This window comes from Protopterus annectens, chromosome 10.part0, assembly GCF_019279795.1.
Source record: "Protopterus annectens isolate FY-2018-M chromosome 10.part0, PAN1.0, whole genome shotgun sequence".
NCBI classification, from domain to species: Eukaryota; Metazoa; Chordata; order Ceratodontiformes; family Protopteridae; genus Protopterus; species Protopterus annectens.
Genome location: NC_056744.1, coordinates 1390942584 through 1390959190, shown reverse-complemented (window position 1 = coordinate 1390959190; position 16607 = coordinate 1390942584). Strand labels below are relative to the sequence as shown.

General features: G+C 42.7%; 1 protein-coding gene across 1 annotated transcript in view; it reads left to right on the top strand.

The window, feature by feature from the left end:
- The window catches only part of COL24A1 (collagen type XXIV alpha 1 chain), a 3617818-nt gene that overhangs the window by 715095 nt on the left and 2886116 nt on the right, over window positions 1-16607 (top strand). Inside the window, exon 4 of the mRNA XM_044086026.1 lies at window positions 3874-3927. Coding sequence (XP_043941961.1) covers window positions 3874-3927 — 54 coding nt within the window. The remainder of the gene's footprint in view (window positions 1-3873; window positions 3928-16607) is intronic.

The following is a 16607-nucleotide window of genomic DNA, read 5'->3' as shown; positions in this document are numbered from 1 at the left end:
GGTTTACTGTATCTTCTGGCTCAGTGTAAGTGCTCTATTTACAGTTAGTTTGACACATTGTTGTGTATTGCTTTTAAGGTTGAGGACATAGTTGAAAAATGTCTTGTGATTGCCTTTTACGTGGGAGGCTACTTTTGCTTCAAATGTGGTTTTGGTAGACTTGATTAACTCCCTGAGTTGTTTGTTTAGATTGATAAGGGAGCTTTTACCTTGTTGGGCATTATAATTCCTAATTATTGCCATGATTGTCTTCCTTTCATTATACAACCTGCTGATGCTGGGATTCCACCAGGGTGATTTTTTTTTTTTTAAGTTTGTCCTGTGCTTATTCTAGGTAGGTACAGCTGTTTCTCTGCAGTCATTATTGCACTGTGTTTCCATTAAAAAATCTACATAGTGGTGTTAACGTTTTGGGTGGCTTAAAATTTTGTTTGTGTGAAGTTTCCCTTAGAATAATTCCTAAAATTTCCAGGGTTAGCTGGGGTCTTGGGTTTTATTTTTCTTTCAAAGTAGACAGCTTTATGGTCTGACTTTGCCAGTGAAGACATTGCACTTGGGCAACATTCTCCCATGTTTGTGAGGACTGAGTAAGGGATGTTAGCACCCGTAATGGGTGTACAGACTTGCTGATCCAGGGTGTTTGTGTTTACAAAGTCCAAGAATCTTTGAGTCTGTATATCTGGGGTCATGTATGATTCCCAGTTTATAGTGGAGTAGTTAAAGTTGCCCATAGATATGTTTTTTTTGGTTGAACCAAGAGTATCTCCAAGTATCATTACATTTGAGTGACGCCTCCAGGTGGATTTGCAGTAAACTCCTACTGACGCCTCTAGGGATCAAATACTGCTTGTTAATATTTGCATCAGTAATTCCAAAACCAAGCTATGTACAAGGTTTTAAAATATGTCATCCTAAAGTTTACACCATGGCAAACTCAATTGCTTTAATATCTGACATTTGTCTAGTGCAGGTAAATAGATATTAACTTTTGTTTTTATGATATTAATTTATATAGATATAATTTTTTCACATTTTTCTAAATATCTCAACAACCAAGTAACACAGACAGAAGACCTTAGCCTCACATGAAAGCTTTCAGCTAGATGAATAAAATGCTGCTGACAGTATGTGTGTAACTTGAGTAGTTGGTGAGATATTGTATGTTGTTTACAAATTATTAAAAATGTTATAGTTAACTGTGATTACTGTGACTTATAAAATTTGGTTTAAGACCTAGAACCTAAGGAATGCTTCCACTATAAAAATATTTTGTGCTAAAAAGTTTGCCATTTGTACTTCTTTCATAATCTGCTGTGGTTCCAGAGATATGAACATTTGTTTGAAATGTGAGGACATAATTTGATTCTGTCAAAAGGCATAGGGCATTGGACGTTACTTTAGAAACTTCCTCAGCTCCATTGGAGTGAATGAATTAAGTAGGTTTTCTGGGTTTTCTGGGCCATAGTGGAGGACCTATCACTTACAAGGATATGGTATGAGTCATTGCCTATGATAATTTGGACATGAAGAAGATCAAGTCTGTTTGTTTTTGATGTAAATTGAGACAGTTTCACCTTTGTCCCTTTTTCTGCAGTAGATGTAAATGTGTGGAAGGCATTATACCACTGCACTGGGTGGAAGTTGGGGTGTCTGCAGCTTTCAACCATTTCTCAGTAACTGCATGGACGTCTGCCTTCTCTAGGGTGAGCAGGGTTTGCAGGGAGTAGAGCCTCTTATTTATATGTCTGGCATTGACCGGTAGCAACTTTAGATCTTCTTGGGATGGATTTCCTGTGTCAGATTGCATCAGGTTGGCAATGCCTAAAAAAGGCACTATGTGGGTGTACATGGTTATAGACAATCTTTGAAAGCCTAGGGAGGACAGGTGCAGACCAGTCCTGGTTAAGCAGCATAGTATGTCAACTTTATCCTCCCAAACTGACAAATATTGTACCCCCTTTGAATGATATCAGAAACTTAAAACAACTGAAGTCAGTTGTCTTCTGTTCATATTATGGCATCATCCTTGAAGATAGTAGAATGCTGCTCAATGCTAGGCCCATACTGGCCTGGCACACATGGTCTGAGAACTCCATCACCTTTCTTGTCATGTAGTCTAGTGAGGTACTTTTCAGGTCATTTACCCACAACAACTGTGAGTGAGTATGGTACAATGATCTGAGTGTGTGTGATTTGGCAGACCTTGGCCTCAAATAGGCAATTGACAGTTATTCTGTCTTTACCCCAGCCTGGTGAGTGAGACATCTGTTTGTCTCACAGTGTAATCTCCAATGACCAAAATATTGGGTTTTGTGGTGGTTTGCCTTATGGGATTATAAGTCAAGACGTCATAAAATGTGGCAGTATGTGTCATGGTTAGTGTTGTTTTGGTAGAGTGGTTTTGAGATTGTTGAGGGTACATATTGTAAGAGCAATGTCTGGGAGGCCTTTGGGGTCTAGGAAGATTATATTTAAGAGCTTCAGCATATGTGGGTCTATGTTTCTAGTTCACACTGTGTGTAGTGGTTAGTCCTCGGTGGTGGTGCTACGGTAGCGTTGTCGCCTCACAGCAAGACGTTGTCCCGTTTGATTCTCAGCTAGAGCGTCTTCTGTGTGGAGACATGTGTGAATGGGCGTACCTTCGTTGAAGGTTGTGCATCAGGGCCGGCAACTCGGCACGTAAAAATCAACTGCCAGTCATTAGCAGACCAGAGTTCCTCTGTGGTGACCCCTAACCGGGAAAAGCCGAAAGACGCAACAGTTGTGTGTGGTGGTTGTAATGTACGTGTTTCTGACAACCTGTTTGGTATTTTAAGTGCTTGTATGTGAGAGCTTTGCCTCCAGTATCTCTCACATAATTTATCAATTTGTTTAAAAATTAGATGGTTGCCTCATGATGCCCATATAAACCAAACTGCCTGCAGACATGATTGGAAAGTGTACATCCAAGTTTACAGATTTTTATTACATGATCTTCAAAATGATTGATTGAGAGGAGTTTACAGCTTGTGAGCTTGGGTGCTATGAGAGTATAGACTACAGTCAGTACTACAGTAAACTCTCAGTTAACCAGCACCCATGAGGATTGGTAGATGCTGGATAACTGCAGTTTCTGGTTGCTTGAGAGTTACTATTAAAAATAGGCCTGACTAATACTGTACCCTATCCTATTTGTTTGGTTTGACTTGTTCTTAGGTTGAGGAAAAAGGAAATTTAATCCCATCTTCCTTTTTAAAACTCTAAAACTGTAAAAAACCTAAGGTATGTTTCTGCGGGTGGAACAGACAGTGCAACACATGAAAATTGTACTGTGTTTCTTCGATTTTTTTTTCCTGGTTGCTTAAAAGTTCTGGTTGCTCGAGTTCCAGTTAACTGAGAGCTTACTGTATCTAAGACTAAATTCGTGGGCCATGCTCCTCAATTCAAAGACCTAGTTGCTATCAGTAGACGCACATACACAGTCTCGTACATGATCTGTTCAACATCAGACCTCAAACTTCCTACTGAATTTCTTCTAGTATACTTATTCAGCTGATGGGTATGTTTAATTTTGTAACATAGTATAATGGAATCCAGAAGAAACATTGCTATTTTTGTATGTTTGAACCTGTAAACTGATTAGCAAAATAAAGTTAATAACATAAACAGTAAGGTATATTTACTTGGCAAGGAGCCATTTTAAGTTTACAGAAGACATTTTAATAACCTTTTTTAAGTTTTCACATACTGTGAAATGTGATGTTTGCTTGTTTTAAAAAAAGGAATGGTTTCTCTACTGATTTACTATAAGGCCTATTCACTGTGACTCATTCAGCAAAGTATTTCATCTGCTAATAGACTTAATATCATTTTTGTTTTTCTTTTTTCTATTAGGGTCCTCCAGGTCCCCCAGGTTTACCTGGTCCCACAGGAAAACGAGGACCAAGGGTGAGTAAAGATTATTGCATATCTTGCTTGCTTAAATTTAATTTTGTTTACAAAACTATGTGTAGCACTTTGAAAACTGTCAGTGTGTGCACCCAGAGCTAAACTGAGATTTTCTTCTATTTTACTAGTGCCTGGGAAGTCCACATTTTGCCAAGTGGTGTGCACTGTTAAGTGAACTCTGCATGCCCTTCATGTCTATAGAAGTAATATGCCTAAAGAGCTATATTCCCAGTGTAATGGCAATACACTGCTGTATTTATAAAGCTATTTCTAGCTTTACAGTGATCTCATTTAGCCTTCCTGATACTAAGCTGAGGTTCACGTACTTTCAGAGCCGAGGAGGAGGATCTGTCTTTTCGCTGTTGTACATTCCATAGTTGGAATGAAGAGCATTACAGTAATGCAGCGTCAACTGTTGAGTAACAAGATCACCCAAATGAGGACTGAGTTCTTCTCAAATATAGACATTCAGCAGATATTTCTGGCAACATAAAAAAATAGAACTTTCAGTTAGTATTTGGTTACTGTTGATTTTCCACTCTGTCCTACAAGAGGTATGAAGCCATTATACAGTCTCAGGTTTTATTCTTTTAATAAAAATGAGCACTGATTTCTTGCTAAAAAAGTAAATACACATGTATTTGGCTTTTCTCTAAATGGGGTTTGTCTGTGTCCGTTTTTTACTGGCTAATAATACTGCATTTTGATCTGTAGACTCTTAGGGCCCTCATTTCTATGAGCTAGAAAGCATCTCACATTGTCACTTCGCATTTCACTCTGGATTATTGTATGTTATAGTCTTAATATTGTAGGGTTAGTATACTTTGTAATTTACTATTTTCATAAATGAATTCAGTGCTGAATAGTTTGCTAGAGGACTGTCTTTCTCTATTACATTGATAAAGAATGTCTTGCATTATAAATAATCCAGTCCTCAGGTTATTAGAGTTCAAATCATTGTGCCTTAGGCTATCGTATATCCTTTGGATTCCCCTGACCCTGACCTAAATTTGTTTTGCCTTAATAAAATCCGGAGGTCAGACAGCTGCACCATTTTACAAGACAGGTTGTAAAGCACAATTTTGGAAAATGTTTAGAAGCTTCAGATGAAACACAGCTTCTACTTTTTCCTGAATATTCAGGTATAAAATTTATATTGAACACCCACAATGCAACTGTTTCATTTACTACTCTTCATGAAGAGAGTCCTTAAGACCTGAGAAAAAGTAAACTCCACTGAGATCACTCTAAAGTAGACTTGTATCACTGGTTGTTGCACATTTGTGAAATAAACTGATATAATACTGCATTTAATAGATTACTAATTAGTCCAAATGTTATTTATTGATACTTTCATTTGCTACTGTTTGAGGAAAAGTACAGTTTTGTACCTACCATAAATGTAGATGTTCGAGGATCTCCATTGCTGCAGTCCTGACATAGGGGTATTCCGCTGCCCACCATCGGCCCGAATACCAAAGGGCTAGAACCGGCGTCGGTCATCGGCGCTCGAGACTGACATCAGTACGTGTCAGTACAAATGCGCATGACCGACGCCATAACCTCAGTCTTTCTTGCCTCAGACGTCAGAATGTAAAAAAAAAAACACCACCCAAACCTCAACCTAAAAAGAAAAAGGGGGAAGGAGGGAGGGAAAATTGGACTGCAGCAATGGAGATCCTCGAACATCTACATTTATGGTAGGTACAAAACTGTACTATGTTCTTCGTCTCCCATTGCTGCAGTCCTGACATAGGGGTAGAATCCCAGAGCAACGGAAAAAAAAAGGGAGGCTGGTCAACTAAATAGCAGTAGGAGCTGCAGACATGCCCTGTAAGATTGCAGAGGCAAACCCAGCCCTAGACCTAGAATAAAGAGGTAAATGATAATGCTTTGTAAAGGTATGTACAGAACTCCAAGTAGCTGCTTCTAGAATGTCTTTAGTAGCTACCCCTCTCAAAAAAGCAGTAGAAGCGGCCGTAGCCCTAGTAGAATGAGGCCTGATCCCAACTGGAACATCCTTACCATGATGAGAGTAACAAAAAGCAATACAATGGCTAATCCACTTGGAAATAGTTTGTTTCGAGACAGCTTTCCCTCGTGAAGTCAAAGCAAAAGAAACAAATAATTGTTGAGAACTCCTGAACTCTTTGGTTCTGCTCAAATAATACCTCAACTGCCTATGTACATCCAAAGAATGCAACACTTTTTCCCCGTCATTTTGGGGGTTAGCATAAAACGTAGGCAAATGTATAGACTGGTTCAATGCCACATTAGAAATCACTTTAGGCAGAAAAGTAGGATTAGTACGTAAGGAAACCCTGTCATTGTGAAAAATCAGAAAAGGTTCCACTGCCATGAGGGCCTGTAATTCAGATACCCTTCTAGCAGAAGTAATAGCCAACAAAAAAGCAGTCTTCCAAGACAAGAACTGCAATTCAGCTGTAGCTGCAGGTTCAAAAGGAGGCAGAGTCAGCTTTTCCAAAACAAAATTTAGATCCCAGGTAGGAGTAGGAGCTCTCCGTGGGGGTCTGATATTCTTTGCCCCTCTAAGAAACTGTTTAACCAGGGGATGTGAAAATAAAGGAGGGTCACAATCATAGTGAGCAGAAATAGCTGCAGCATGCACTTTTACAGAAGAGAAGGACAAACCCTTGTCCAATAAAACAGTCAAATATTGCAACGTACAACTCAAATTAGGCAATTCGACATCAAAGCCTTTAGCTGAAATCCAAAGAAAAAATCTCTTCCATTTACCAGCATAAACTTTCCGAGTACTAGGACGCCTGGCTTCCAAAATAACATCCAAAACTTGTTGAGGGAGCTGAAGGTCCTCCTTCTCTAAAACAGAATGCGCCAGGCTGTCAGGCGCAGGGAGTGCACCCTGACATTGAGAAAATGATTGTTCTCCTGAGACAATAAATGAGGAATCTGTGGCAATGGCCAAAGTGGTACATGAATCAAGCTCCTCAACAGAGGGTACCAATGCTGACGAGGCCAATCCGGTGCTATAAGGATCATGCAAGGCTTGTCCCTCCTGACTTTCAACAGCACCTGTGGAAGAAGAGGCAAAGGAGGAAAAGCATACACGTGAAGGTTGCTCCAACTGAAGGATAGTGCATCTATTTTCCAGGCTTTCGGATGAAATAGCCTTGTGCAAAACAGTGGCAGTTGGAAATTCAGAGGAGAAGCAAACAGATCTATGTCCGGAGTTCCCCAAGCCATTGTCAACTGAAGAAATACCTGAGGGTCCAATTTCCATTCGTGAGGATCCACAATCTGTCTGCTCAGAACATCTGCTAAAGAATTTTGTGCTCCTGGCAGAAACTGTGCTCGAAGAGTGATGTGCAGATTCAAAGCAGTTTCCCACAACAGCATTGCTTGTCTGCAAAGAGGGTAAGAATGAGTTCCCCCTTGCTTGTTGATGTACCACATGACCGTCGTGTTGTCTGTTCGAATCAACACCAGTCCTGGTTGAAGTAGGCTTTGAATCCCTCCAAGGCAAATTGAACTGCCAGCATCTCTTTCATGTTGATATGCAAGTGAAGTAGCTCTGGGGCCCAAAGGTCTTGAATCCATTTTCCTCTGAAATGAGCTCCCCAGGCTGACTCGAGGTGTCTGTCGTTAATATCTGACTTGCCTCTGGTTGGGTCACAGAGAGCCCCTTGTTTAGGTGACATTCCTGAGCCCACCACAGAAATTCTCTCTGAATGCAAGGTAGGATCCGAATGACAGTGTCCAAATCGTGGCAGTGTTGAGTCCAAACGTTCTTGAGATACCATTGTAGCTTCCTCATATGCAGTTTGGCATTGGGAAGTACTAGAATGCAAGATGCCATGAACCCCAAGGCTTGAAGGACTGTCCTTGCAGTCAGCCTGGACATTACTGATAGCTGTTGGAAGTATAGGTGAAGATTCCTTTGTTTGTCCGGGGTAAGAAATGCCATCTGAGCAGCTGTATTCAGTTTCACACCCAGAAAACACATCTCTTGTGAGGGTACTAGACTGGACTTTATTTCGTTCACAGAATACCCTAGGCATCTGAAAACTGTCATTACATACTGCAGATGTTGAAGAAGTTCGTGCTTGCCTTGAGCCAGAATCAAACAGTCGTCCAGATAAGGATAAATTTGAATTCCTGCTAGCCTGAGAAAAGCTATTACTGGAGCCAGGACTTTCGTGAATACCCTGGGCAGTAGACAAGCCAAAGGGCAATGCAGAGAACTGATAATGCAAATTCCTATTCCGAAACCTCAGGAATTTCCTGCAACTGGGCCTGATAGGAATGTGAAGATAGGCCTCTTTGAGATCCAGAGTCACCATCCAGTGATCTTTGCCCAGCATAGGTAACAGCTGTTGCAGTGTTAACATCTTGAATTTTGGAATTTCCAGAAAGGTATTTAGAATGGACAAGTCCAGAATTGGTCTCCAAGTATTTCCTTTCTTTGGCACAAAGAAAAGACGGGAATAAAACCCCGTGCCTCTTTCTGCAGAAGGTACTTCCTGTATTGCTTCCAACTGAAGCAGAGAAGAAATTTGAGTCTGCGCTTCCAGTTTTTGCTGACGAGGCACATCCGCATACCTTTGAAAGGAGGGAATGTGTGAAAATAAAATTTGTAGCCTCGATTTATTATGTCCAATACCCATTTGTCTTGGGTAACCAAATGCCAATTCCTTTTGAAAAATCTCAGTTTTCCTCCCAGAGGGCTGCCAGCAAGGGAGAGTCCGGCAGCTGAAGACACGGGTCATTGGGTCTGTTTCCGGAAGGACTGACCCCTGCCCTCCCCAGCAGAAGGGGTAGAAGAACTCAAAGACCTAGAAGTAACAGGGCCCTGAGAGGAAGCCCTACCCCTACCTCGTCTCGACCTGCCCCTAGACTGATAATCCGAAGAGGGAAAGACCAACCCTTAGCAGGCCAATTCCTACTGAACTTAGGGGGCTGAACCTGTAAAAAATCCTTAACTGTCTGCATAGACTTAGCTTTTTCCTCCATTTGTTTTAAAACTGACTCTACTGGAGGACCAAAAAGAACATCAGATTGTAGAGGAGCATCCATAATTCGAGCCTTAACATGCTCTGACAAGGTCTGATCTTTAAGCCAAGCATGCCTACGAATGACTGAACTAGTAGCAGCCACCCTGGAAGAAGCCTGTAAAGCATCAAAACCACACTGCAAAGAATGCTTACCAACTTGGTCTGAAGCATGCACTAAATCCTGAAGCTCCTTACATTCAATACCTTCAGCTAAAGCATCTACTTTACATTTCAATTGGCCCAGCAAATAATTTTGATACCGAAGCATATGAAACTGACAATTTAAAGCTCTCATAGCCAAAGTAGAAGAGGTATACAGTTTTTTACCCCACCTATCCAGGGCCCTAGCATCCTTGTCCAGAGGAACTGGATTCTTAACCACAGAAGCCCTAACCCCTTTGGGGCCTTGAGTAATAGTTTCTGGATCAGCCCTAAGACTCTTATATAAGTACTTGTGAGCTTCCGGAACCCTGTAGTATCTGTCTGGTTTAACCGGGGCAGGAGGCAGAGAATCTGGGTTAAGGACCGCCTCAGAAAACACATCCTGAACAGCATCCAGCACAGGGGGAATAGCCAAGGGCCTATGCTGAGGCAAAAACAAGAATTCTCTCAGTCTTTTACGGGAATCAGAATAATCCTGGCCCTCCCATTTGAAATGTTCCCTCATGGAATGCAAAGTCTCAGAGAAAGAAAAATCTTCTGGAGGGGACGCAGAAGGAGTAGAGTCCTCAGCCTCCGAATCAGAATAGGGAGGGAAATCCTGAAGTTCTTCTACAGAGGAATCTGACTCATTGGAAGACTGAATAAACCCTCCAACTCTGGCTCTACCCTGGGCCTCTTCGCAGAGGGGGCATAGAACCCCTAATTAAAGTAATCAAATCTTCAGCCATCTTTAACATGTGCTTCCTAGGAGCTGGACCCTGGGGACACGCACCAACAGGGGCAGACTTAGACTTAGAATGGGCTTTGCTATGAGAAGGAGGAGGCCTAACTACCCTATGAGGGGAGGGAACCACTGACATTAGAGAAGCACCCTCAGCCTGGCCTAACACAGGAGAAGCCACTTCCTGCAGTAACAAAGGCTCCCCTTGAGACTCAGGTAAACTTTCAGAAGGAGCCGCTGAAGTAGCCAGTGGCACTACAGAACCGGCGTCCGGAGTGGCCGCCTCATCCTGTTTGGACCGCAAAGACTTTTCTTTGCGTTTCTTAGAAGAACCAGTCGTCGGAGAATCCGACGGCATGTTATAATTACAACGTTTACCAAACACTAGCCTAGCACAGTCTAACCGACGTTTAATAGTACGCTTGTTAAAAGTAGCACAAAAGCGACACCCAACAACGTCGTGCTCAGGCCCTAAACAAGGAATGCAGAGTGAATGGTAATCCCTATGAGGAATCTGTTTCCCACAAGAAATACAGTTATTAACTTTTTCTGACATCCGTCAATACTGAGGCAAGAAAAAGACAAAAATGTCCCCAAAGGGGTACTTAGCCCAACTTGGTCTCCGGTCTGAAACTCGAAAACCGACAATTCCAGAACACCAAACGGCACTTGCAAATGCTGCTTCTGCTTAGGGACCATGCGGCAAGAAAGACTGAGGTTATGGCGTCGGTCATGCGCATTTGTACTGACACATACTGATGTCAGTCTCGAGCGCCGATGACCGACGCCGGTTCTAGCCCTTTGGTATTCGGGCCGATGGTGGGCAGCGGAATACCTCTATGTCAGGACTGCAGCAATGGGAGACGAAGAACATCGGGCCTTGACTGAAGATGAATCTGGTTAACATTCAGAGACAGAAAACATGTCAAAATATGAGTGTGTTAGCTGTCATGGGCCTGACACTGTTTTGACTGAGTACCGTTTCAGCTAGCTGTTTAGTTTACATCTGTATGTAAGGCTACACACTAATTGATGAGCCCCCACTCTTATTCTCTAGCACCTTCATTTGAAGTTGCATAACATCTTGCAGTTGTTGTGGCAAATGGTTTATTTACTACCCATTTTGTGAGGGAAGTCTTGTTAGCTCCTTCAAGAATCAACATCCCTCCAGTCTTTACCTGCTTTCTTGTTTTCCATACCTCATCTTTATGCAACCCCCGTTAGTCTTATGGTTCCGTATTATGCTTGTGGTGGTTTTATATATAAACACACAGACACACACACACTTCCCTATCAGCCTTTCTTGACATTGTTGTTTACTTTTCTGATCTTAGATAATTTTTATAACCATCTAGCAACCTAACAGATACTTTTTCACAAATGTTATATTAGTACTACGCATAGTACATTAGTTATGGCTTGATAGTGTCCTTTTGATCTTTAGTATGTCTTCCTGCTTTGACAGAATATTTCCCTCTCTGTATAAGCTAATACCTTGTTGGACATCTCATACCTAGACATTGAGACATGTATCTTTTTTTAAGTATCAAAAATAGCTTCTCTGCACCACCCCCCTCAGATGGAACTGGCAACTATGCTGAGTTCTACACCAGTGCTTTATACAAACACCTGTATAACTGCAATGAATTGGCTGTACCTGATAGAACCAAAACAAGCTCGTGAAAGAAGAGCAAACCTGTTTGTTAAACAACTGCTGTTAACAGGCTTTACAGTAAGAGGAAGAAATTGTCATCTAAGAGTAAGAATCACTCCCTCATCAGCTTAAACAAGTGAATAAGTCGTCTTGTGAAGTCCTCCAAAGTAAACTATGAATCCATATTAGCTTCCTCAACTAAAGACAACCATAAAGCATTTTTTAGTTACACCCGTAACCTAAAAGGAAAGACCCAGAGCTGGTAGTTAATGATACCACATATACTGAGCCTGTGGACATAGCTAATCAGCTGGCTGACAGGTTCTGTGAAAGTTTCACTCCCCTGTCCCTGCCACACGTACCCCATGACATCCCTGCCACCTGTCCCCTACCTTGTTTCTCTAAACAGCAGGCCAGGAACACAACATCTACGGGACCTGATAACATCCTAGGCCGTGTCCTACATGGGCTCCAACAAGAATTAGCAACACCATTCGGTACCCTTTTCAATTATAGTCTAAGCACCGGCTTCGTCCCAGCTGAATGGAAATTGGCCACCATTATTCCATTGCGCAAAGGTGGTGCTTCCTCTGACCCCGGGAACTATAGGCCTGGTAGCCTGACAGACTTATCTTCAAGGCCATGGAACGAATTATCGTGAAACTTATAAACAAAGATATAGGTAATCTCCAAACACTTGACTCTACTCAGTTTGGATTTGTCAAAGGGAGGTCATGCCTGTTAAACCTAGTGGACTTCTTCGAGCCAGTCACCAAGACCCTGGATGAGGAGAAATCTGTGCATACAGCCTGCCTAGACTTAGCCAAGCATTTGACACTACCCCACTCAGGCATCATTGACAAATTCACCCAGCTAGGTATCAACCCTTATATCATTAGATGGATTGCTAACTAGCTTGCTGATAGAACCCATATAGTCAAAATAAGGGAATCCATCTCCAACAGCAGACCTGTAACCAGTGGTGTTCCACGGGGATCAAATGTTCTTCGTGTTTCACTGTTGCAGTCATTACATTTGGGTTATCTGCTTGCAGGTAGCCCTCAGTCGGCCTGATTAACAAATTCTTGGGTCGTGCGTCGGTTGCTGTCCCTTCTTCCATGACGTCAGGTCGTCAGTGGTATAAAACATGCAGCCGACGCCATTACATCAGTCTTTCTTGCCATGCGGTGCCTGAAGCAGAAGTTCGCAAGTGCTGGTCGGCTGACTCCTGAAATTTTCGTTTTCGAGTTTCAGAACCGAAGTCTTCAACAAAAGCTAAGTACCCCGTTGGGGAAACTTTTGGAGGCCTGCCACCAAAACAAGGGACTACCTTTCATGCTACCCCCTGCTGCCCAAACTTTAGCAGCAGATGCATCAGACTATGCATGGGGGGCTCACCTGGCAGGGAAGTGCAAATGGAACCCAATTCAAATGCACCTGCCTATCAATCAAAAAGAAATGTTAGCTGTACAGAATGCTCTGCCAGCCTTCAAGGACCACATTCTTCCTGGACAACTAATGGTAAAGACGCACAACACCACTGTTATGTGGTACATAAACAAGCAGGGGGGTACACATCTTACTCCCTCTGCAGACTAGCCATGGTATTGTGGAACACAGCCTTGAGCTACCAAGTGTACCTACAAGCTCAATTCCTGCCAGGAAAATTAAATACACTGGCAGACAGACTAAGCAAAAACCTCATGGACCCACATGAGTGGAAACTGGAACCAAGGATTTTCAACATGTTGACAAGCAAACGGGGGAGCCCAGATATAGACCTGTTTGCCTCTTCCCAGAACTATCTATTGGACAAATTTTGCACAAGGACCCCCCACAAACAAGCCTGGAAAGTGGATGCTCTGTCCTTCACCTGGAAAAATCAGTCTATGCCTTCCCCTCTCTGCCTCTGCTCTCCAAAGTACTACTAAAAATCAAATAGGACAAACCAAGGATGATTTTGATTGCTCCAGACTGGCCGCACCAACACTGGTACCCCCTCCTGCGCAGTGTGTCACAGTTATCTCCATGACACCTGCCTCAGACTCCTTCCCTGCTGTCTCAGCAGGAGAACCAGATTCTGCACCCTCAGCGTCTAACACTGAACCTTGCAGCCTGGCTAATTACTTAATCTCTCCTTTGCCATCCCTCAGCAAACCTGTGATGGATATCATTTTAGAGGCAAGGAGACCTAGTTCTAGAAAATCTTATGCTGAAAAATGGAAAATATTATGTTCCCGGAACCAATCTCAAGGGATGAGCACAGCAGCACCCATTTTACCTCAGATTTTACAATGTTTAACTGAGATGCTTCACAAGGGCCTGTCTTTTTCCTCCATTAAAATCCATGCCTCAACCATTTCAGCTCATTATAACACAGAACCTCCCCTCTTCTCTCATCCACTGCTGAAGCAGTTCCTCAGAGGGGCCAAAAATTTGAGACCACCCAGGAGAGCTCCAACCCCAGCCTGGGACCTTAACTTTGTCTTGGAGAAACTCACTCTACCTCCTTTCGAGCCAGCTGCTACTGCAGACTTAAAATTTCTTTCTTGGAAAACAGCTTTCCTTTTAGCAATCACTTCAGCTAGAAGGGTATCTGAATTACAGGCCCTTATGGCAGTGGAGCCTTTCATCATCTTTCATGTGGACAGGGTGTCCCTCAGAACTAATCCATCCTTCATGCCCAAGGTGGTATCCAGTGTGGCTCTTAATCAGTCCATTCATTTGCCAACCTTCTTTCCCAATCCACAGAGTAAAGGGGAACAGATGCTGCATTCCTTAGATGTCCACAGACAACTTAGATTCTACTTGGACAGGACTAAACCTCAAAGGAAATCTGAACAACTGCTGGTGGCATTTGCTGCAGGGGCAGAGGGGAAGGCTATATCAAAGCAAACCATTTCTAAACGGATAAGCCATTGCATTCATTTCTGCTATAAGCGCCATGGAAAACCTATCCCCCAGGGGATCAGACCTCACTCCACTAGGGCTGAATCTGCCTCTACAGCCTTTCCCAGAGGCGTCCCTACCAGGGACATCCTAGAAGCTGCTACCTGGAGTTCTGTACATACTTTCACCAAGCATTATCATTTGCCAATTTTCTCTAAATCCAGAGCTGGCTTTGCCACTGCAGTCTTGCAGGGCCTTATAGCTGGCCCTAATGCTATCTAAATTCCTCCTCCCAACCATAGCTTTGGGAATTTACCCAAATGTAATGACTGCAACAGTGAAACACGAAGAACATAGTACAGGTGTGTACACTTACCATAAATGTAGATGTTCGAGTGTATTCAGTATTGCAGTCCTGGTTACCCTACCTAAAGCCCCCTAACTTCTTTTGGCTATACCTCTACTTTCCTTTACTATGCTTAAAACCTTTTTGGTGTATTTGCTTTTTTGTTGGAGGTATATCTTTGTGCTTTTATATTTAATTGCTTCCCATTAGGGGGGCACCTGACATCTGGGGCAAGAAAAACTGATGTAATGGCTTTGGTTGCATGTTTTATACCTCTGACGACCTGACGTCATGGAAGAAGGGACAGCAACCGATGCAAGACCCAAGACTTTGTTAATCAGGCCGACTGAGGGCTACCTGCAAGCAGATAACCCAAATGTAATGACTGCAACAGTGAATACACTCGAACATCTACATTTATGGTAAGTGTACAAACTGTACTTTCTGGGACCTCTACTGTTTGGAATCTACTTCTCTGATGTACAAGCAAAAACTGAAGGTCTTTGGCTGACAAAGTTTGCTGATGACTGCAAACTGGGAATGATGATTGACTCTCCAAATGATGTCAACATCCTACAAGAGAGTCTTACACAAACAAATGATTGGTGCCAAAGTCATGGCCTTAAACTCAATACAAAAAATGTATTATCATCCCTTTCACTAAGGGTGATGTTCCTACTACCACATCAATAGCAACACCTTAAGTATGCACACAGTGGTGAGAGACCTGGGCACACAGGTTGACAGCAACCTCCCCTTTGACCACCATGTCTCTACAGTGGCAAGAAGGGCATTCCATAGTGTTCATCTCATAAGTAAGGGCATTGCCTCCCGAAAAAAAGAAGTTATAACCTCCCTGTACTCTTCCATCTTCAGGCCAATAACTGAGTACAACGCCCTTTTTGGTATGTATGTTTCGAAGCACCTGCAGTAATTGTAGAGACTACAAAGGTTCCTCACAAGGAAAATTCTAGGTCTTCAGCATCTGTCTATATGGATCATCTGAAGTCACTGTCACTTTATTCTGTTTCAGACAAACTACTTAGAAGCAATCTCTGCCTTGCATACAAGGCAATCTCTGACCTTGCTTTACTAGAAATGATGAGTCTCTTTAAGTCAAGCGGTACACTGGTTACTCACTCTGAAGACCTTAACTTGGCATGTGACATTAATAGAACTTGCTTAAGGGACAGATTTGTCTCCCAGAGGTTACCACACCTTTGCAATAGACTCCCACTTCATGTCAAACAGAGCATGTCATTGGCCCTCTTCAATTGCAGTCTGGACGATTAGATAGGTAACAGTAAATTTACCCAGGGGGTTCCACCTGTGTCCGTCTTGGACAGAGGCAGTAGGTGCTGATCATGGAAATAAGGGTAGAACTTGGCTAGGCTTGTAAGGGCCCTAGGGCCTTTAGCCTGGTAACTTCCTATGATCCTATGATTTTCATCATTTGATCACTGCTGCAGTAGCCTTAGCTATATGTGTTATATGTTACACAGGATGTAACAGCTAGCCAGCTTCCAAAGCTTAAAAGCACCTTTTGTGTGTCCAGACCATTGACATTTAGAGCAGAACTGGAGCCAAGCCATTCAGAGCTTTTTTTGCTGCCGAAGAACACTTCTCTTGAAAAACATTTGAGGATCAACATTCAGCTAGTTTTTCTGCACTGCTAGGCAGATAAGTTCCCTTTGGGGAAACAACATCCACAGTTTAATTTTATGACAGAAACATAAGATGTAATGGGATCCTATCTCGCCTACATTCACAACAGATGGGTTCGGAGCCGATCCATCGGCTCCGACTCGGCAACTAATACACTAGCACGAAGTCTCTCATTGGCTGGGCTACTCCCTATCCCAGGATGCACTACAC